Consider the following 23,495-nt stretch of genomic DNA (forward strand, 5'->3'; position numbering starts at 1 on the left):
TCAAATAAAGACTATTTTCAGAAAAGCTGAAGGTATGGAAGGCTCATCTGAGAAGAATAATTAGTAAGAAAAAACTCCACTAAACCCTTAAGTAGAAGGCATCTTCCCATATGTATCATAGTCAGCAGCACAGCTTAAAAGAGCTGAAAATCCTTCCCAGAGGGATCCCTGAAGTCTCACTTCCAGGGACTAGGGCTCTGTATTACATGAAATGACACCATTTGAATCAGGATAAAAACTGAAAGTAATTTAACAGCTATTAAAGCTGTTAAGGATACCCATCACATTATTCATTTAATGCCAGTAACACCCCATTTCATACCTCAGCACTTATAATTTTTGGTCTGTAAAATACAGAGCCCCATTACCTGGAAATTCCTATTTCTAGAATAGAGAAATATAAATTTCCAAATATACATTTCCCCCATGCCTCCAGAACAAAGAAATGACAGTAAAAGTCTTTAAAAGTAGAAACCTGCAGTTATGATACCTGCTAGAGCTTCAAGACTTTCATCTGTGCAGAAAGGTCCAAAGCAACGTTTATACTGCTTTACTAGGAACACAGCAGCTTTATTTGGGAAAGATCACCTGTAACTTTCGCAGAACTGCTGGAACACAGAAGGAAAATGCAAGTGAACACCTGCTCACACCTATGAGCAAGTTACGGCTTTGGGGAACACCTGAAGGAGTTCAAAGATGGCAAGAGGAAAAAGAATAAACTGCACAGCTCAAGCTTAAGTCTTGTCCCCAACAAGGCAGCTAGATGAAGTAAAAGAAGAAAAACCAAACACAACACTTCTCTAAGTCAATGGAGAACGTAATGAAAAAGCTCACTCTTTCTCAATTTAAGAATGCACATACCCTAAACTACCATCTACCATTTGTAACTGGTACCCAACAGGAATATTTGGGCAATGCTTACAACAGGCCGGGTACTCCACAAGTCAAATATAAAGAGCAGGGCACATCCAAAAGCACACAAAGAGAGACACACCACACACAACCTGCAGTTTATCTTGGACAGGACAAATGAGAAACAAAAGCTCTTTAGGTTCTTTCAGATCTCCACAGGATCACCCAAGGCCCTAATTTTACATAACAGTCTAAAGATTCAGAAAAGGCCATTCCATGAATATTCATCCGTATCAAGAGCAGTTAGGTATCCAATGGTATTGCAAGTAGGAACCTCCCTGCATCTTTAAGCAACTAGGTATCTGCAGGATTTGGCCCCAGGTCCAATCCACTCAAACCTCCTGCATCTCAATTTGCACTACTGTAAGAGGAGAACAATACCTCACAGGGCGGTGAGGCTTACCTGCTCAATGCATGCAAAGCTCTTTAGCATTCTCCTCCAATCCCCTCATAGATGTGCAAATCATTGTATTCTTACTGTTCTGGGATAATGACTTTAATTTGATGACTTACAGAAGGAAGCCTCTCAGCAGGGACATTTTCATCTGAAGGCTCCCTTACCAGGTGCTGGTGGGGGTGAGAATTTTGACAGCGTAGCTCAGGGGCCAGATGTCGAAGGAATCTCTTTCTTTGCTTCCTGCCCTATCACAACCATATTGTGACACCTTCTCAAACAGAGAATTTGAAAGAGGCCCTGGAACAACACAAAACTAAATAAAGGACCTTGAAATTGATTGTTTAAGCCCGAGTCTGGAATCTGAAAAGGAAAACACAATTTTTTTATGATATGGCAGCTTAAAATAATTGTTTAGTTGGCTCTTAACATCTCCTACTCACGCAACACAGTTCATGACCAATCAATTAATGAGACAGCTCAAAACAGTTACTCCAAGACCCTTGCTTCTCATGTGTAGTTTATGTCATTTTGAGCACTATTCTTCATGCTAAGGACGCTGCTGGCAGAAAGCCTACGTTTAACCCAAAAGCTGTTCCCATGTGTGTTTGCAGTAGTGGTTATAAGCATGTGAAATAGGTGTTCCATAAGATAACAGGACCAGCTTCTCCCAAATGTGTTTTGGAGGTCAGCTCCAACTGTTCAGACCTTTGACTCATTTCTGCAAAGAATATTTTATTGTAACTCTCAAACTAGAAAAAAAATTTTCAGCAACTATCATTTATTATTTTTTCCCCCTCATAGGTATTTTATAGCAATGGCATCATTCAGATTGTTATACCTATAATTTAGTTAAATACTGACAAAACATTTCTGGAGCAGATTTGCTATTCAACTGTAAGACCTCCAAGGTCATCTTGAAAGGCCTCCATACAAGTGGGTCTTTTCTTCAAATTCATGGGAAAAAAAATTTAAATTTTTACTGTCTCAAATGGCAAGATCTACTAGTGGTAGGAAATGCATCTCTGGAAACGGAAGCTACGTTCAGTATCCTTTGGAGGGGCTTCGTTAATGCAAATTCTCACTGAAGTGGAGAAGTAAGGAATAGCGAGGCTAAGTAACAGAATTCAAGGGCAGCATCACAGAAATCTTTACCAGTGGTTGAAATAATTCCACTTAACTAAAGTGAAAGTACATGTTGGAAACATAGTCTGAACAAAATGCCTGCCTACTCCTCTTTCCACCCCCAAAACCAAAAAACCCCCAACACCTTCACCCAACAGAAAAACCCAAAAGATGTTAGGTGTCAAAGTTCTAGTAATACTTGTGAGCCATCCCTTCCCTGGGCAGCTGCAGTTGACCTGTATTTCGAGCTAATCAGAGGAGGAGTGCCGTGTATATATAAGGTTCCATGTGTACAACAAGCAGTTAAAACTGCACTTTACAGAGTTTTGTATTTCCATGGACTTTTCCATATCCATGGATTCTTCCTTTTGTGATATGTGTGTTGTTAGTTTAGGATTAATTATAAGGTAATATGAAGAAATAGAGAACTAATTTTTAAATACTTCCTTTTCTATACTTTGTTGGTTCAAGTCAGTATGCTAATACTATGTGCCCTTCTCCACTTCTGCTGGTAGATGGTAGTGGTGGGGAACACAGCTTATCCCCTCTGACCCAAAGCTAGGAACAGCATGAAAAAAAAAAAACCCAACAACTTACTTTGTATTTGCCTCTGGCCTTATCACTCTGTAGGATGTTCCTTGCATTAAAGTAGGAACCTGGGAGGAAAGGAGGTAAAACAACTGCAGTAACAAGGAAGCACACGAACACCTAATGCAGTTTCCTAGAACAAAATGCAGAGAACTGTGCCAGCAACTGGAGTAGCACTCAAGCTTTTATCTTCTCCTTACTAGTCTCTGGAGGGACCGTCAAAGATTAAGACTCCACACAACATGTCTGAAAACAGACAGAGCTAAAGCATGACATACCCACTGAGGTTTATGTTTTTTTAGACACCTTTTGTTTTATTTTGATAGAAGAACGTCTCTTCAGAAATATTCAGCATTTTTACAGATGTTCATTGAAGTCTGCAAAAACATAACTGATTTGATTTAACTTACACCAATTCCTTTTTTTCCAACATAGCTGGTTTGGTAACCAGATGAAAAACAGATATTAATGTTTCACTGCAGAATTACAAACATTTTTTTAAGTGGAGAAAATATTAAGGAAAAGCTACTCTACTCATGAAGCTGCTGTAGTGAAAGACCAGACCAAGAAAAAACATGCTGCTATGCCTTCTAAGTTGCTCGCATTCTTATAGCAAAGGACTGCTATAATCCTTTTAATAAATGTGATGAAACTCTTAACAGAAGTTAAGTATCCCTAAGGAAACTGATTTCAGGCATAATTTGAGTATCATAGTTCAGTGGGAAATGACTTTTTAGGCAATGTGTAACAAAGTCCTGTGATTGTGACAAAAGAAAAAAAGTACACCTCACCAGGAAATTTTTCATATTATAGAGATAAGATCTGTATCAACATAAAATTACATGAGATATTTAAAATATTTTAAACCCTCCCAACGCCCAAAACACAACTGCATCATAATTTTAAATACAAACATGTGGTATAATCAGAATTATTTGCTTATGTTCACCTCTGAACAACAGCTAAAGGTAAAAATGAAACTAGTAATTAGTAAGCTATAATTACAGCTTTATGCCAAAAAAGAAAAGAACTTTATTTTGAGACCAAAGTATTTACTGGATACAGATACCACAGCTATGATGTGAAACTATACGAATTTTCACATACAGCTGCATACACTGAACAGAAGCATAATGCGACCATGTTTTCCAAAGGTATTCACAGAACTAAACTTAAAGTCAGGTTTTCTTTACCACTAACTTAGTTATAAAGAAGAAAAAACCAAATCCAAGCAATGTAACCGCTCCCATTTTTACTAATCTTTTTTCCAAGGTGGGTGCTTTGTCTGGAAGTTTCACTCGGCTGGGGTCATTCTTCTGCTCATGCTGAGGCAGATATTAAGTTCATGTAAAAAGCACAACAAAGAAAAAAAAGTTAGCGTGAAAGCTTCTTAAGTATGTGATAAAGTACCCAGTCCTAAGAATTTGCATGCATCTAGGATTGATATTATTTCTTTCTGTCTGCCTCTGCCCTACTTCAATTGAAATAAACATGTGCAAACCTTTATCTTATCTGATGTTCAATCATTATATCTGTAATATATATTAGAAAAACAAACCATTTACCAACTTAGTTCCTCAGGAGTAAAACACACTGCTAACAGATACTACAAAAATCTAATAAAAAACATTAAAACTCCAGTCATCAAATATTTTAACCAGAACTTTTGCCATTTAATTACTAAAACAACTGTTAATTAAAAAAGGAAGTTAAATATGTAACAGATTAAATTTCCCTGAAATAAAAGGGGGAGTGGAAAGTACCTTACAAGTGCCTGCTCGAATACATGTTGAAGCTGAGTGGAGCCTTTTCATGAAGCACAGCAGCGTTAGGTTCTGATTCCCTATCTTAGTTTATAATGCCTGGAAGGTCATCTCATGTACCATGCTTTCAAAAATTATATGCTACAGACATAACATGTACTGCTGGCAAAGTCTTGCAATGACAAAGCTTAGCAAACAGTACTGAAGATTTTAAGGGCATTTATACAAACTTATTATCTAAGAGGTTTAACTGTTTCACTTAAATTGGCACTTTTCATAATAAATGTTTCAGTGCTCTACTCATTCAAGAGCATCCCATCATAAATTATCACAAAAATGTTTCGTATTAAAGTCTCCATCAGTAAAATTCATAAAACACTAGAGTATTTTAATAGAACAGGAATGACATTTTTGAAGTAATTCGAAGGTTAATGTTTAACACTGGGTACAGAACCACTGTGCTTCATCTTGACAGCTCTAAAACCTTAAGTACAGACGAGAGCAAAGTCAGGTGGCACCTAATTCAGATCCCCCTCAGCCCTCACAACTGGCCTGCACATACAGGAGACAAATACATACATACAATTGATTTCTGCATATGCAAAAAACAGCAACACAAATAGCTAAAAAGTTCTTTGTCACAACCTCTATCTACCTCTTAAATATATTTGGTGTTAAGTGATTTATTGGGAGAAGGCTGTTATATTACATTAAATTTACTTAAACTACAGGAAATGGCATTAGTAGCATTACACTCAAGATCTGAGTTCCACATGGCTTCGTTCAGCAACAGATTCCTTTCTGACACTGATGCTCCATTTACTCTATCCCAGCGGCCATTCCTTTTACTAGCCTATTACTTAAAATGACCCCATCTGACAAGAGCGTGTCATTGTGTTGGTTTGAGAATGACTGATGTGGTGCTAACATCTAGCCTTGACCTCTCCCACCCTCTTCTTTTGTCACTCTGCAGAGTTATCTGGGATGCCTCCCATTCAATCCATAAAACCTTAGTATCTTCCTTGTGAGCCAATAATTCCAAACAAAAGATTCCTTAATTAAGAAGTAAGAGTGTAAGTATTCAGAGTGGCATTTGTGCCACAGTGGTTGTCCAAGAGCACACTCCACCACATACCCACCTTCTCCAGCAGGTCCTTCAGCTTGGTAACTTCTTCTCCCAGCTTTTCAACGCTGCAAGCCAAGTCTTTGCAGACTTCAATAAAACTTTCAGTTGGCGCCCACTGCAGTACTATCTGTTAATAGTTACAGTTATTTGCCAGAATCACTGTACATTACAATTTAATATTCTTTAGCTAATGTATCATAAAAGACAGTGTCAGAAAAAGTTTATAACTGCATTTATGCGGGGTTTTCATTCTACGACTTATGCAAAACATAATCTACTACTCTCTATCAGCTTCTGTGGGAACATTTTGTCACCTTAACTCCCCTGTCAGCAGAAACAGAAAGAGACCTATCTCCTTCAATTGGGTGGCTTAACTCTTTGAAATAAATTATTAAAAAAACCAAAGTGTCCTTTACAGAAAGAACATTGGATAGCTCTATATAACTATATAATAATCAAGACAGTTGATAGGTATTCATATTTTTCATTTTACAAGGTCAAATAATATTCTAGAATAGAACAATAGACTCTAAATCCATCTTTTTTTTTTTTGGTTGAATACCTTGTGAGAATTTTTGAGAAAATGCTTATTCATGGTCTGCACAGGAAGAGTCAGCTTATTACACTCTTTATTCAACTTCTGGAGAAACTTGAGGAATTCATCTCCACTACAAAAAAAAACCCAATATTCCGTTATTTGTTAAAGGCTGTAACTTTTCGCAAGCTAAATATTATCTATGCATTTCCAACATTCGCTAGCGAGTCAGACCTGCAGTTTCATTGCATAAAAAAGAAAATCTGGGGTCATTTTAACACAGGGTAGTTAAATGCTACCTTTAACAGCTTAGCAAGTTTTGGGGTTTTTTGGGGTTTTCCCCACCACCATCCCCCCTCCTTTTGGAAGGACAACAAATCATCAAGTTATCTGGAATATTCAGCCAGTAAGATACACTGAAAGCTGAAAAAGTGTCACCAAAAAGCTTTTTGGAAACATTCTATTATCCTCCACTTCTGTTTCTAACTCTTTTCAATGAAAACATTTCATTATCTGCTGCATGAGTAATTTTGTAACACACTATGCGTAATAACTGCAACACTGTTTTCCTGTGCACCTGTGCACATGCAGATCACAGTCTTGCAATAACAGAAATAGAGAATTCAATTTTATGCTGATGTATCAATATTCCTGACCTGCAGCCTACATTTTTGAAGGGGGGGGGCGGGGGAGGGAGGAATCTGGTTTGTACTTTGGAGCTAGGACTAAATAACTAGGTTAGAGTCATTTAGTTTCCAGCACAGTAGAAGAAAAAAAAAAAAAGAATCCAGTAATACTGACTTGTCCCCAGATGTGGAAATACATTCCTCAAAGCCTAAAATATGTGATGTTATCTACTTTGAAGAAACTTAGACTTATTGCTCAAATACAAGCAGGAAGACAACTCTGAAAAGTAGTTTGATCAGTATCTCCAAAGAGCGGAGAAAAGGACAGAAAAAATTAACAGACTAATTTCAACGCTAAGTTTCTAGAACTTCCACATGACACTGACTCAATTTATTTTACTGGAAGCCTTTATAAGTCATGGTGCTGGCCAGAAAGTCGTTGCCCTTGACTAGGCAGAGGAAAAGGGGGCAAGGAAGAAGATCATCCGTTGGTTTTTACAGAGTGAGTCTCAAACCCTGAAACTCCTGAGAAGTGCCTGTATCTTCAGCAGAAAAGTGTCCATTAGTTGTAAGCCATTCAGGTGAGTAACAACCAGGGTCAAAACAAGAGACAATTTTAAGTTCCTGTTGCAGGACTTCCCATTGAATTTACGTAAGGATTTGAGTAAGTTAATTCAGATCCCAACGTTCCTCTTTTCCCTAGGGCAATCTGCTACTAAACCTATAGGCAACATACTCACACCACCTTACTTGCGGCTGCTTCTGACACCAAAAAGGTATACATAAAATTCACCAAACAGCTAAACTAAGCTACATGCCAGTTCGGTGCAAGAATCTAAAGAGAAACTGAATTTAGCCCATAAAACGTTTTCTTTCAATTTTGGCACAAGATCATTAGTGAGCAAAGTTTCCACACTGCTCAGGACATCTGTGATGTGCAACACTGCTGAACTGTTAAGACTTTAACTATTAAAACAGAAATATATAGAAGCATCAGTAGGGATGCTGGAGGTTAAAAACCAAGACTGTTCCTGGTTTTTATGGAGATGTAGAGACAAGAAAGCCTATTAGCTTGTTTTTATAAAATAAATTATTATTTGTTTCAGAACAATAGAACTGAACTGAATATTTAGGGTAAAAAAAAAAAACAAACAAAACGAACACCCAAACACTAAACAAAATAATCACATGTGGAGATAGTCTGAAAGTTTCTCTCACATTACTACAGTCAAGCCATGTTCACGAAAATTTCCTTCTTCTTAGAAAGATAACTTTTCAGCTGACTAGGATCAGTTATGGCACCTTCTGTGTTTTGTCACAAAAGAAATTATTTCTAGGAATTCTGGAAGGATTCTCAGCAAAAATAAAGTACATCATGGGCATTAAATGAGGAGGAAAGAAAAAGAAAAAGAAAAACATTTATACTTCTCATACTTCTGTATTATAGCAACAACCGTTCTTAAAAAATATTTTAATAGAATTTTCTATCTGTTGCAGTGACATGTTCTTATATTTGCAAATGGAAATAATGTTTTAAAAAAATAATCACTTTTTTAAAAAGAATTAATGGCTGTCAAAACACCAGTGGCTAAACAGTGCTAGACACTCTGTGAGTTTATAATCAATCAGTTCAACATTTTCTACTATGTTAGTTTTTCTATGACTTAATGACTGATATTCCTTCTCACAGAATGACTTTGAACAAGTGGGAATTAAAATCTTTATATAATAGCATGTAAACATAGCCTATGATTTTAGTCTCAAGGTCAGATTCCTGGAATACAAGTCACGCCATTTTCTAGAAAACTATGCAGTGCTTGCCATAACTGAAATGCTGTCATATTTTATGTACTTCAATCTTTAATCAACCAATTATTTTCTGGGTTTGAGATCTACATATGATCTGTACTAGGAACTAGATATGTCACTGGTGTGTGAGACTGTACCGGACATCATGTGGGTTTTTTATTGTATGTGGCCACACACGCAGCGAACTGCTAACTTTCTGTATTTCTCCACTTACTCCCTCTATTCAAATTTTTAAGCTGCTGTGCTTGAATGTATATACTAAACACCACTACAGAACAATCTGAAAAAAGCATACATTTCTAGCATAAAAATGCATTAAATTGGGCAAAGTCTTCTTAAAACTGCAGCTAATTATCCCTTGCTGAAGAGTCAACATCCTTTTCTAAAGGTGCCTAACTTGGCCAGCTAGACACCAGAAGCCTGGTCTACTACCTCAGCTCAGCAACAAAGCCTCAATTTTAATAGGAACGGCTCATGTGCTGTCAGAGGATTTATGGTGTATTTGTATCATACCTGGTTGCACCCTCTTGCATGCTGGAACTTTAGTTCTTCAGCTTTACAGCACACGTACTAGTTTGCAACTGGATTCTCTTCTGAAAGTACACACTTGTTCTGATGGAGAAATCTTCTCACAGACTAGAAGCAGCATGGAAGTCCCATACTAGGACATCAACACTCTGCTTTCCCAGCCCACCTCAGTCTTTCAAGAGCTTCCCCAAAGACCCTGCATGTTCTCCCACATCCTACAGCTCAAACCTGGCATCATGCTGCAAAAACGTACCTCAAACAGGCTGCAAAGCCTCTTTTGTATACAGTAACGGGTACCAATACAGGTGCAGTACCAGCATCAGGAGCAATTTGAACACGTAAGAATGACTAGACGGGAGCGGAGTACATACTAGACAGACTCATGTAACCAAGGCACAAAAGACAACGCTACGGCAGGACCGCATCATGACATGACTGCTAATACACAGTGTCAGTGCGATTCAGTTGCCTCTGAAGCACGGTGACATGTACAGAATGAACTTGAACCCAAGCACACTCTTCGGTCCAGTGAACAACATAACTAACAAAGAGTCTAGCCTTGCAGGACCCAAATAACGCAGACAGTTCTCCCCCGTATTACGGAGAGGGAAGAAATATCTAACAGAGTAGCAGCACAGCTGTCAGGTCACTAGTCAAGAGGGAGACAGACACACTTTAAAGAGGAATCGAACCCTTATTCTAGACATTAGAAAGTTATTTAATGAGTAGACTGGATGCAAGGAGGAGGTTTTTTCCCCCAGTACTCCTCTAGCCAGGCCACTGCAAATAAGGCAACACGATGCTATGCAAATGGTGGAGGGACTGGGAAGAGAGAAACAAGCACAGAGAACCTAACTTACTAGCGGTGCAGTTACGGTACGAGGAAGGACCAGGATCTCCAAACCAGTCTTCTCTAAGTTAAACAAACAGAGTTCAACTGACTAAAGCCTCTGAAAGGCAAGCCACAGTTTTCTGCCCGACTCCACTTCTAAAACTTTTGCAAATTTAAATATCAAACTAATCCTATTTTCAGCAGCTATTCTTCTATAGTTCTGGGAAGTAAAAAGAGGAAAGATAGGAGAGCAGAATCTAAATTCAAGTCTAGGTCTCTCTTCTGGAAAAAAATGGTATTTACACAACAAAAAAGAGGGTAAGAGTTTTAAGAAATCTTAAGGCATCTTTGCACTTACTATAGCCTTCATTCCTCTTTTTGTGCTGGATGTGGAGATTGCTCTACCAGTGCTTAGGGGATTGATGAAGTTTAATAAGGTTGCTGAGGGATGTTCCTCTCAGCTCAGGCCTGGCTTTCATGGGACTGCACAAGACTACACTAGAAGTGTGAGAGGTACTGCAGAGCTGATGCTTAAGGTTGTAAGAAAGAACCTATAATAGGAAAAATATCAAGTTGGAATGGAAGTTTGAAGGAGTAACACTTTCCTAAAAATCAGTTTCCTTATAAACCTATTTCTACTGATACATATAATCTACGACAAGGAAAATAGCTTATGAAGTTCTTAATTTGTAATACATATTAAAAAAAAAGTGGTCTTTAAGAAGCCAGTTAAAATTGCTCCCAGTGGAAGAGAAATAAATGGAAAAAATCTTGAATCTATACAGAAGTCACATTTATGATTTAAGACAGACATGTACATGTAATTAATTTATCAGTTGAAAATTAAAGCCCTATGCAGAAATTATATGCATCTCTGCCTCCCACACATCTTTTAATTGCATCTTAGAATTGGACAAATTTGGTTGCAAGACTAACACAGCCTGCCTTGTCTACAGACACAATGGAGCATTACGGAGACCACATCATGTGGGGTTTGTAAAGGTCCAGGACGTTCTTGAAGCCTGGGGAAGCAAGAAAGGCAAGACCCCATTTCCGTGGAGAAACAAAAAAAATCTGCTCACTGAAGCCTATCAGAGAAATTAAAGAATGAGTTAATACTGGAGACCAAGAAGCCAGTTTCAGAGTTCATGATACGAACACAAGGTGGCGAAAACCCTGCACAGCAAGGTCACAAAACCCCATCTGAGGTACAAAGAACAAACTCATCACTCAAAAAGATGGCCAAAGGAATGGCATATAATGGCAATGTAACCCATAAAGAGATTCCTGCAATCTATGCTTCCAACTTTCTTTGTACAAAATGCACCCACCACCAGCCCTCATAACCCACTAACTGCTGTATTCTCACAAGTGTTATGCATGGGATAAGGTGTGACAGAATTTTACCTTTGAGCTACAGAAAACAATGCAGTCACCTTAAATAGTTCATCTTTCAGTTCCATTTCCTTAGATACACAGTTAATACCTCAATTCCAGCTTCATCACTTCAGGGAGGTCTCCAATTCTCATTTCTTCCACTTGTAGCTCCTTAATAGCATCTAGGAGTTTCTGTTGATCTCGAGGATTTGTAATGCCAATCTAAATTTAAAGAGTAATTCCAAGTATGATTTACTTTCAATATTTATTAGAACATAACACTACAGTACCACTTATGTGTGAGCTTCTAATTATTAAGAGTCAAAAGAAGCTGCTTTTAAGTTACTGCAACCACCTACGTATGTAACTGCCAAAGGAAAAAATAAACCCACAGAAATTATTCAATGACGCAAAAGAAAATTACCAGAGCTGAGGAAGAGCCAAACTGAAATTGCACAAGATACTCACAAAAATCTGTTTAAGGTTTATTAAAAAAAAAAAATAATAGCAGTTTTTGTAAGTACCCCTGTGTTGTTAGGATGTTATGCTCATTTATTTCAGAATCACCTCAGTCATCTCTTACGGTAAAATAACCAATCATCACGATGGTGATATAGCATTAACTTAGAAAGAAAAAAAGGAAACTATCAAATCAGCATCAAATGGAAAATTATCAGAAAGATGCCAAATTTTAAGAAGAGCTTTTACAAGCTTTTGGGTGTGTATGTTTTTCCCATTAGAGAAACTGGTCTCATAAGATACGATATCTCTTTCTAAAACCTTACATTCATATAGAATCTCATTTAAAGATAGGTTACATCTACAAAGAAATCTAGTTGTTCCACACTGCCTCCAAAAACTCAAATGATCAGAAACTAGTAGAGAGAATACGATCTGTTAAAAAGACATTCAGCCAGATGTTTCTACCATGAAATAGCCTATAAAAGCAGCCTCTTTATATACCTGAAGGGCAGCATACTCATAAACTCAGAATAGTTTTCTTACCCCAAATTAAGACCAAGCCTAAATACTACTCGACATACAGTCCCTAAGCTCAAATCAGTTCATCATCTACACTCTTGGCTAACGCTGCAAACAACAGAAAAGTTCTGAAGTCTTCAAGGCTTTTTGTCTTTTTTAGATAAAGAAAAGCACCATTTTCTTCAGAAGGTATATACACTATGTAACAGATTCTCCAAGTAATGCCTGGGACAGAAAACAGTCTCAGCTGTGTTATCTATCTACTATTTCAGATTAAAATTTAACTCATATTTAAATCCTAGGTTGAGAGTTTTCTTGCAGAACACTTAAATAAAGAAGAGAAATAGTCCATTTGTTAAAAGGGAAGCACTTCTGTGGCACATTCAATACCTTCCCTTGCTCATCTGGCACGCGGCTGTGCAACACAGGACTTCTGATGTTAGGATGCTTCGCCACACAAGTGAAAAACCTCATAATGCCAGCTCCAAGAATGACTTTGTTCCTAACTCTCCCGCTGAGTACCTGGACATGGCAGGAGTGGACCATTCTGGAATTTGAGACTGCAAGGATCCCACAGACTCCAAAGCAAGAACACACAGGACTCTCACTGACGTTCTGAGGGCCTGAAGTGCCCTGCTGCAGCCCCAGAGATCTGCAAGATGTTAGTGTTTGCAGTCTCCTAGATTTCTGTAATTATTGCAGAAAGAATTTTGAATGAACAGCCGACAGTACACATCAGATCAAAACGCTAGGCAGTCTTACTTCCTCGGATGGTGCTGAGTAGCAATTCTAGGGAAGAGAAGGTGCCTAGAGAAACGCTTGCTTTGTGTGAGACTTTCGTTTCTGACACCCAGTGTTCATCGTGCCTCCATAAAAGTCCTCCAGGTTCCCCACCAGGCATTCAGAAATCACAGGTAACGTGTACCTGTGGGGTCACAAGCGTGTCTTTAACAAAACCACATCTTAAGTCTATAGACAAGTAAATTCTTCAGTAATGTAAAATCCCAACAAGATTAACTGGGAGTTTAACTACAGGTGTCAAGAACTTTTGAGTTTCCAATAGGTTGCCATGGGTACCTGCACAAATTGTACTCAAGTCTCTTTAGTAAATATCGCTAGCAGCCTTAGGAGAGAAAGATCTGGGTTTCCTAGAAATAATTTGCTTTACTTATGTCAAGCTGTAAGTTTGCTCAATTTATTAGTTCTCAGGTCTGCCTGGTGGACATCTATCTGGTGTGAACTAATGTTTTCTTAGTGCTTACAAAGCATTACAGCAGTCATTTCATGATGCAGAATTAAGTTGATTTATGTAAGAACAGCAAGTTTACTTTTAATTATAATTAACAAAGCAAACGAGTTCCTCCAAGGACAGAACGGCAGTTATTCTTGAATATCTAAACTACCTTGCTTAAAGCAGGAACTATTGCAAAAATGGGGCTTGCTTTTGACTCTATCTTCTCATTCCTGGAATGAGCAAAGCAGGATACAGCTTTCTGACCAGCGTATCAGGAAGACGTTGTAGTTTGTTTCCCTATAAATAAAACATAATTTCATCCTTCTGCAAATGGATCAGTGACTGAGCACCACCACACCTTGAAGATATGGTTTAGGAAGTAAAGAATGTGATAAAGGTCATCATAGATAAATCCTTCCACCACCACAGTGATTCTGAATTCAGAGGTACTAGGTGCAGAATTTAGAGACAGAAAGTAGATAGACCAGTCCAAACTACTTCCCAAAGCAGACATATTTTCCCTTTCTAGACCACCTCTGCTGAACGTGAGGGTTACCCAGAACCTGACTATTCATGCCATGATGAATGCATGGAACAACCACCGTACAAGAAGCCTTTCTTCCTCATGGATAAGCAAGCTTTTAAGTTGGTGTTGGTTTAATTACACTCTGCAGTCCAAATAACGCAAATATTATCGTGAAGTGGCCCTTTGTTTAAGAATGTTGTACAAGAACTTGCTTGTATCTGTAAAACAGACTACGAGCAGTCTAGATTTTGATTTTAGGCACCTCAACTCTAACAACATCTATTTTATTCTTAAATAAATAAGCACACACACATAAATAAAAAACAGTCCCTGAAAATCCATGTCCCAAACTCACGCTCCAGCATCAACATGACTTTTCAGTCATCCTTTAGATGGAAACAAAAGAAGAGGCGAGTAACAGATTGCCTCAACACATGAAAGATGACATACTTCGCAGATAAAACCAGTGAAGTTATGCATGAACTCTTACATCCTTGCCATCCTGCCCAAGTGGTCACTATTTTTAATAACCTGAACAATTTTCTGCCAGATATTAAATGCTTTTTTGTGGGGAGTTGGGGCAGAGGAAGGACAGTCCTAGAACTGTGATATGGAAGCACACAGACCACATAATTCTCTAATGATGAAGTTAAATTTCTGGGTTATATTTTTAATTTTGATGTGTCATCTTTTCATCATGCATGCTTAAATCCAGAACAGGATGCCGATTTCTGTTATTCTAAACTAATAGACTTGTGAGAAAGGAACCTTCTTAGTCCTAAATGCATCCAGAGTAAAATTATTTCTATTGCTGTCTTGTGAGATAAATGCTCAAAAAAGCCAGACAAAAAAGATCCAAGCGTTAGGAGTAGCACAGAATCAGACAAAAACCTCCAAACATTGAATAGACATGTCCCAGTATATTGAACAGACTTGTCTCAGTACGGAACAGTTTATAAGCTTAAGGAATGCAAGGATTTCAGCTTGAAAGACTCATTGTTTAGGCTCTGTTGTAGAATACAGATAAAGATATTTACAGAGAAAATATCTTTCTGATATTGTTTGATGGAGGAAAGTGTATCACGTTAGTGACAGGGTTTCTTTCCAGTTCTCTGGATACAAAGCAGCTTGGTTCAGAGGCATCCATCAGAGGTCATCATTAATCTTTGTAGTAATAAGATCCAGGCTCTTTAAAATAGCGGGCTGTTAGTTGAAGATCTGCCATCACACTAAAAACTTTCAACTCTGGAGTTACGAGGAAACAGATTAGATTTGCTCTATCAGCAGTGTGGGGAGAAACTGTCAGTACAGCTCTAAAACTAGACTGCATCAAGAATTCAGGATAACTTATGAAGTGCTAATAAGCCAGGAGTAGTGTTATGTCATTTTTTAAATTCTCAATTGAAGACTCACTAATTAATTTACGTCCATGCACAAAGCACAACTTATTTTCCAGGAATGGTTTCCTGCCATTGCAGAGCTAAGAGGCAAACAATTCTGTTCCTATAGATGCTGTCTTCCTGTGCAAGAGCAGCTGATCCAGGTATTTATTTCAGTTTGTCCAAAAAAGCCCTCTTTGTAATAGGGAGCCTCACAGATGTTAGAACACTGAAGCAGAAGTTACCAGTTTGTGTGAAATTAAACCTCTTTGGTGAAGGAATCATAAAGCTTAGTTATTCACTGAAGTAAGCCCACAATTCTCCCTTCTTCCTCCAGCATCCCCTGGACAAAACCAAGTAACGATTGCAACATCAAAACATGCGATCAATATGAAGATATACCCAGTCAGATTTGCAGTTTAATGCAATCACAGCCGATACAGCAGCTCACACAGTGATGAGAAGAAAGCCACAAAAATCTCCTTTAAAGAGCAAAAATTCCTGTCAACAGGGGCTTTAGGATTCATAGAAAGCCCACACTGGGATGCTGTCCAATGGGCACGATCCCGAGGCTTCAGAAAAGCAGTGACATCAGAACACGCTGACATGCCTTATAATATTTAGGTCTAAGTGAACTCTTAAAAATCTCTTCATTGACAAAGCTCCGCTATACGTGCACCCTCTGAGAATACAGAATTACCTCTGAGCTCTGTCAAAACACTTAAACTCTACTCAGTTACAAGAGAAAACTTCATGCAAAAACATTCTTGTGACACCAACTCTGAAGGAGTATTAGTATCTGTACACAAATGCCAGTTCCAGCTGCTACAGCACATGCATCCTTGGTACCACAATGGGGGGCAGGAAAAGCTGACACTGAGGACATGGCTAGCATCAGTAGTAGGGAGAAGACATGAAGCAGCTACTTTAACAAGGCGTCTTTGGTATCCCAGACCAGGTACAGAGCGCTCAGAAGAATCCTGCAGCTTGAAGTACTTACATTGTTCCAAGGAGACCCCTATAATTGGATTTTATTACGGGATCCTCCTGTAAGCACAGGAAGTCTTTCATTTCCCACAGGAATAATTCCAGCAAAGACTAAGGAAAAGCAACCACCCTATCTCAACTGGAAACTGAAACCTTGAAATAATGCACCACTTAGTCCTGGATAACAGTGAAATACCAATCTTCCCAGCTGCAGTAAACTTTAAGAAACCAAATCTTCTCTCCTTCTCTTTATTTTTTTCTTGGTAAGGTTTTATAAACCTGTGTGAGATATGAGATTCCACAATGTAAGAGAGCTCTTGTTTTTCCATCTCACAAAGGAGGACCACATTTAAAGTAGTTGTTCAGGATTATCTGCTGCTAATCTCAGCACTGATTTCCTTTCAGGGAAAACGCACTTAAATCCTAAAAATGGTAACAACTAAAATTTAAACTGGAACTATTTCCTGCTCACCCCAACTCTCACATCATTGCAGCAAAGAAATATCGGGAACTTCCACTTCATAGTCAGATCTAGGCAAAGAAGATGCAAGAATTCAACTCACAGAATTCAAGGCTGATCTGTGGGATTACATACTTTAGAAAAGGTCTGCTACATTCACATTAAAATTCACGAAGTTGCAGAAGATTCTGAAAACATCTTAAAAAAAAAAAGAATTCTTACAAGGTTAGACTTTTATAAAGAGAAGTTAAGACATTATAAACATTTAAGAAAGAGGAGAAAACTAAATTAAGTTCTGAAGTAGTAAACTGACCTCTATTAACTCATCTTTTTGCATGATCAGAAGTTGTCTTAAAGCTATATCTCTTTCCTGTAAAAAACAAAGGGTTTTCTACCATCAAAAAGAATCTCAGAAGAAAACACTGTTTTCACTTAATTTTTTTCACTTATGTTTTACTTTGGTTTTCAGAAACAAAAACATCTACACAACACCATTATCGAACCAATGAAACAGTTCCCTAGTTTAGAAACATCACATGTTGTGACTAATACACATAATCAAAATTAAGCAAGTCAATCCAGTCCACGGCAGTTTAACTTCACACTTTATATATGAACTTCTGCTTCATAAATTTAATTTATGTAATAAATTTATTTGAATTAATATACTAATAGTGACAGAACTTTTTTTAATGCTGTAGGTGCATTTTGCTTTCATGGATTATTTTACAGATAGCAGATACATCACAAACTTACCTTCAATAATCCTATTACATGTTCTAGACCAAGGCCATGTAAAAACACTTCCATGTCATCAAAAGTTGAATAGGAACTGTAAATATAATTAATGAGATTTGAGATGAAAACAGTGGCAATAAAAAAAAAAAAAAAAGATATCCAGAACAAAATGCTATAGAAAAGCTCCCCAGATAAAGCACTGGGGAGCAACCTGAAGTTGCACACACCTACTGATGACAGTAGTATCTCATAAGCATCATGGGATACAATTTAATCTATAACAATTTTATAAAGGGCTCTTCTGTCTAATGAGTTGAATTGAGCCTAAAGGGAATCAGTTTCATAAAGAAATGTCGTTTTAAGTAGCGAAATGTTCGAACTGAACCTTAAAGTTGGGTCACAAAAGTCTAAAAAAATTGGAAGTGGGGTTAAGGAAGATCACTATCTATTCCTATCACATAACATTCATATAAATTGGATTCAGCCCACAACTGTTACCCTTCCGGTTCCACTTAAACCAAAAAATGTTATCAAGAAAACAGGAATGTCTATAATTAGAGACAGTGGAAATTAGTCCGGTAAGGCATTTGTTGTCAGAAGACTACTGTTCAGAAGGTAGAGTGAAGAAGTAGTATAATCCACCGTAGGTTCAGAATTTAACATTTATAAACAAATGTAAAATATCAATTTTGATTCCTTGCCCTACCAAAAGATATAAAAATATAAGGGGAAAAAAAAAAAAAACCTAAACACCTTTCAACAATCAGATGAACAAATGTAATGAACAGAATTAAACCAAAAAGCAAACCATACGAATTGCAGAAAGGACTACTGCAATTGCTACAGTGAATCCTTTGCCAAAACCCTGAGTTAAGAGATAGTTTGCTCCGTCTTATTGCAGGCCCTGAAATGAAGGCTTGCCCCCTTTTCACATCAAAGACTTAAAGAGCTCCTATTAAAGTTTAAAAAAAAGCCCCCCCCCCAAAAAAAAAAAAAAAAAAAAAACAACAAAACAAACCCCAAAACCAACAAAACTAAACAACAAACGTCTCTGAAAATTATTCTGAATATGTAAGAAAACATTTCAGGTTTGCACACTGAGAATCTTGCATTCCAAGATTTCTGGTAATTACGTACACTCATCCCTTTATGAGGATGGACGCCCTAAATCACATATGAAGGAGTTTACGCAACTTCCACACTGTAAGTAAATAATTCTGTGAGCATACCTTCATAAAAACAGTTTAAAATAATTTTAATAGAGTTTAAAGCCATCACCCCTACCATGAAGTTGCGCAGAATTGTGTTATCCTCCACCTGATTCCTTCCCCCTCAACACAGAGGCTGCAACAACCAGTCTTCAAGTAAGCAATTCACACATACATCCAAACATTTTATGTACAGGCAATGCCCTTCAACTGGCAAGAGGAGACAGTCTGTGAATGACCTGCGGTAATGAATTGTTGTTCTGTAGGCAAAGTGCCCAGTTTGCAAAGGTTTTGGGAGTCCCTGGGTAATCCGAGACTTTGGTTCTACTAAAGGTGCAAGGAAAGGACATTTTCTCTCAGGATCAAAGGAAGGGGCTATTCGGTATCCAGACAGTAACTTCCAAGTCCCTGAACCAGAAGAGGACCTAATCCAGGAGCTGAAGAAAGCAAATTCCTGACAGGTATACGCACTTCTTTGAATAGGCCAGGGCTCTGGAGTCAGGACAACAGTCTAATCAGGATGGCAGACAACAAGGACTGAGGCTACGCGCGCTACCTAAGGATGACAAAAGGATGACAACAGCAAGGATGACAAGTTATACTCACTGACTCTGCGCGGTGGGACACAGATATCCAGTACCAGATGACGCATTAGGAGCAACTGAGAGAACAGGGACTTGAGAAGACAGCTGGTAATGCCTGTGATGAAAATTATGCAGGCAAATGGCAGGAAGGAGCCATCCAGCTCAAGAAACTATGATGGAGTAAACACAGGTATCAGTGTACCTCCTGACTATCACTAAATGAAAAAAAACAACTCACTAGGGGGTGGGTATGTGTGTGTGTGTGGAAATGGATAAGCTGTATTTGTAAGAACAGCCATTTAATACTCCAGGGGACTGTTTCCTGAAACCAAGTGTTCTGCAAATTACCAGAAATGCTCAAAGTTATGAAACATCAGAACTAGCTATTGTTAATACAAATATCCTTGAGCTTGACAAAAATGTCTGTTCATACAAACAAATCAGTTCCTCATCTGATGCAGAGAAAATCAGCAGAGTTTAGAACATGACTACTCAAACATTGTGAAATCCTGGAAGCCCAGGATTACAGAATTACATTTGCGTAGCTAGACATCCAGCTGCCACAAAGTATTTCAAGTGAGCTTCAGGATTTCAGTGTCTTATTTTAAAAGCTTATCAAGACTACCCAAACACTGTCCTCTAGCCACCATCAGGTGTCAACAGCACTAAATCCATTTGGATAACTGCAGCATAGTGTTAGTTTATTTCTTTATACCAGAAAACACCTAGGAAACTTCCTAAACAACCTAAACCTATTAAAAAAGAGAGAGATCTGTTCTAACATCGAGGTCATTAAGTACACACTATCTAGGAGTATGAGTCCTTGTGAAGAGCACTAGAAGACCAACCTATTTAAAGGAATGTCACCTTCATGGCAAGTATACAGGGACTCAAAAGATGATCCCCAAGGAGCAGATAGATCCCATGAGAGACCTGGTTCACAGATCGTGAGATATACCCAGAACACCACCTTCAGGAATCTACGAGTAGTAAGACGCAAGAACAAAGAAGACAGCATAGATAAGATTTTTACCATGCAAAGTCTTCACCTCTCTGCTACAAGATGTACGTCTAAGATGACTGTGCTTGAAGCACCAGAGAATAAAAATCTGATTGACATACACATTCATCTAGAAACAGAACCTCGGGAGGTTTTGTCTGATTTGAGGTACTCTGTCAAAGACTGAGACTACCTCAGTATGAACTGCTACCAGCCCAATGATACAAAACTTGGGCATTTCAAATTCAGCATGATCTGGATGAGCAGGGACATAAAGAATCAATCTGACCAACCAGAACAGACTGTGGGCACTGGAAATTGTCTTCTCAACACCATCCAGCCCAAGCTCAAGGAGGCAAGTGGATGGTTTGTTGAGGATTTCTTAACCAACATGTTCTGGGACAAAACTGCACCAGAGATCTTCGAAGTTGCTGAAGCAGGGGTTGATCCCAGTCATCGGACACCTGCAAGCTTCAGGGTCAGGGGCTTGCTATGCAAAAAGTTCTAGAACTTAACTGGTGTTCATACTTAATTTTGACTCTCATATACACAGAAAAAAAGAAAAGGGCATAGCTCTTCCTGGTGGCATGAAGCTAAAAACAGGCATTCAGTGAAAACATCAAAAATTTAATCTTCGAAGCTGCTGAAGCAGGGGTTGATCCCAGTCATTCCTGCAAGCTTCAGAGTCAGGTGCTTGCTATGCAAAAAGTTCTAGAACTTAACTGGTGTTCATACTTAATTTTGACTCTCATATACACAGAAAAAAAGAAAAGGGCATAGCTCTTCCTGGTGGCATGAAGCTAAAAACAGGCATTCAGTGAAAACATCAAAAATTTAACATCAACTGAAGACAACCACACAACGAGGAGTATCCAACAGGGAAGTACACTAATTTACCAGAGCTGAAGTGAAGTGACATTGGACCCTGTCTCCACTATACTTTACACCGAGTGAGATGAAGGACAGATCTAGAGCATGCTCTTTGTTCATAATGCAAAGGAACTTTGCAATCTTGAAAAATTAACAGTACACTAATATACTTCCTACAGACTCTTGGTAGTGCTCCAAACAATGCACAATGTACATAAGTACAACTTAATCACTGGTATGAACAAATACAATCTCTTACGAATGTTTATGAGCTAAAATTACACTATGACTGTATTTACCCAGCTCTGTGGTCAGGGACAGCTGTCAGAAATTTGTAGATAGCCTCTTGCTTAATCGTTTCATGGTATCTCCCTTGCAAGTGATTTGCAGCCAAAGAGAGTAAACTATAAATCTGGAAGGGCCAAAATGAATTAATTATTATTCAAATTCAAAATGCATAAAGAAACACACAGGAGTAAAGCTACAAAGAGTTCAATCATAAATTACTACCTACAGGGAACATGAAACATCTGCCACTTCTTCTCTAAAGCATACAAATACGAGGAGCTAAGACTAAGCCCACAGAGTTTACCGAGAGCATTTCTGAATAAATCAAATTCGAGGACAACGATGAACTGACACAGAGCAAAACAGGATATATAATGTAGTCTAAAAACGTTAGCATCTGTCACTACAGAAGCAGCAATACACCAACATACTCATTTTTGTGGTTTGTAGACAAGAGTTCTACATACTCAAGGCAGTAAGCTGTCTAAAGAGCACGATGCATATGACTATTTTAATGTCTCCATTTCCAGTGCATATATGGACCCAACATTTAGCAATTTACAATTGACGATCTAAGTTAATGATATCTGACAGACAGGGATTCTTCCAACTGATTAAAGAAGCAAGCCTTCTGCCAGACATCACTATGCATCAGTGATGGACTCCAGAAGCCGAATTGCCCCTGTGTGAGTTTTGAGATAGTCACTAGAAAATTCAGCAAAACAAGTAGAATCTCAATAAAGCTAAAGGAATGGTGAAACCACTTTGCTGAAATTCAGGTGACTAGGCAGTTTTATATACACATATACACATCCACATATACTATGTCTGGTGGGTTCATCCCGGCTGGCAAATAAGCCCCTATCCAGTCGCTTCTCACTCTCCCCCAGCAGGATGGGGGAAAATCAGAAGGGTGAAAGTGAGGAAAAAATGCATACAGTTGTTTAATAAGCAAAGGGGAAAAAAACCCAACAAAATCCTAAGTGATGCAAAGGCAGTCACCCACCACCTCCCACCAGCAGACCAATGCCCAGACAGTCTCCACGCAATGACTACTTTGGAAAAACTCCCCCCCACCCCAATTTTATTGCTGAGCATGATGGTATATGGTATGGAGTATCCCTTGGGTCAGTTGGCGTCAGCTGCCCTGGCTGTTCTCCCTCCCAGCCTACGTGCTAGAGGTGGGGGGCACAGCCAGAAAAAGAGAAGGCCTTGATGCTGCACAAGCACTGCTCAGCAAGAGCTAAAATACTGGTGTGTTATCAACACTGTTTGGGTCACAAACCTAAAACACAGCACCACACAGGCTGTTAGGAAGAAAAAGAACTCCATCCCAGCCAAACCCAGTACAGTACGTAAGAAAAATATCCCCCAGATACAGGTTCTGCAGACATAGTCTATATGACAGCCCCTTGGGTTGTCAACAGCCTGAAGGGCAGACCCCCAAGCTGGAAAAAGCTCACAACCATTAAATATCTCAATACCACCTGCAAGACTTTGCAGTAACTGTGTGAAAGTTAGCGCTTCACAGGTCAAGAGACAAGGCCCACCTCTCAACTGTGAGGAGCCTGTATTCCCTCTATGTCAGAGAAAGTTGTGTTATAGGATTATATGGCTGTAGCCTG

At 38.5% G+C, this 23,495-nt stretch overlaps 1 protein-coding gene across 1 annotated transcript in view; it reads right to left on the reverse strand.

The window, feature by feature from the left end:
• Nucleotides 1–4,197: 4,197 nt before the first annotated feature.
• Nucleotides 4,198–23,495, reverse strand: part of ASZ1 (ankyrin repeat, SAM and basic leucine zipper domain containing 1) — a gene marked incomplete at its 5' end in the record, with an annotated part of 20,796 nt that continues 1,498 nt past the window's right edge. The window contains 7 exons of the mRNA XM_009707926.1: nt 4,198–4,344; nt 5,922–6,035; nt 6,471–6,576; nt 11,725–11,837; nt 17,496–17,552; nt 17,939–18,014; nt 21,882–21,994. Of these exons, the coding sequence (XP_009706228.1) occupies nt 4,198–4,344; nt 5,922–6,035; nt 6,471–6,576; nt 11,725–11,837; nt 17,496–17,552; nt 17,939–18,014; nt 21,882–21,994 (726 nt within the window). The remainder of the gene's footprint in view (nt 4,345–5,921; nt 6,036–6,470; nt 6,577–11,724; nt 11,838–17,495; nt 17,553–17,938; nt 18,015–21,881; nt 21,995–23,495) is intronic.

Source organism: Cariama cristata, unplaced genomic scaffold (assembly GCF_000690535.1).
Source record: "Cariama cristata isolate BGI_N322 unplaced genomic scaffold, ASM69053v1 scaffold15009, whole genome shotgun sequence".
NCBI classification, from domain to species: domain Eukaryota; kingdom Metazoa; phylum Chordata; class Aves; order Cariamiformes; family Cariamidae; genus Cariama; species Cariama cristata.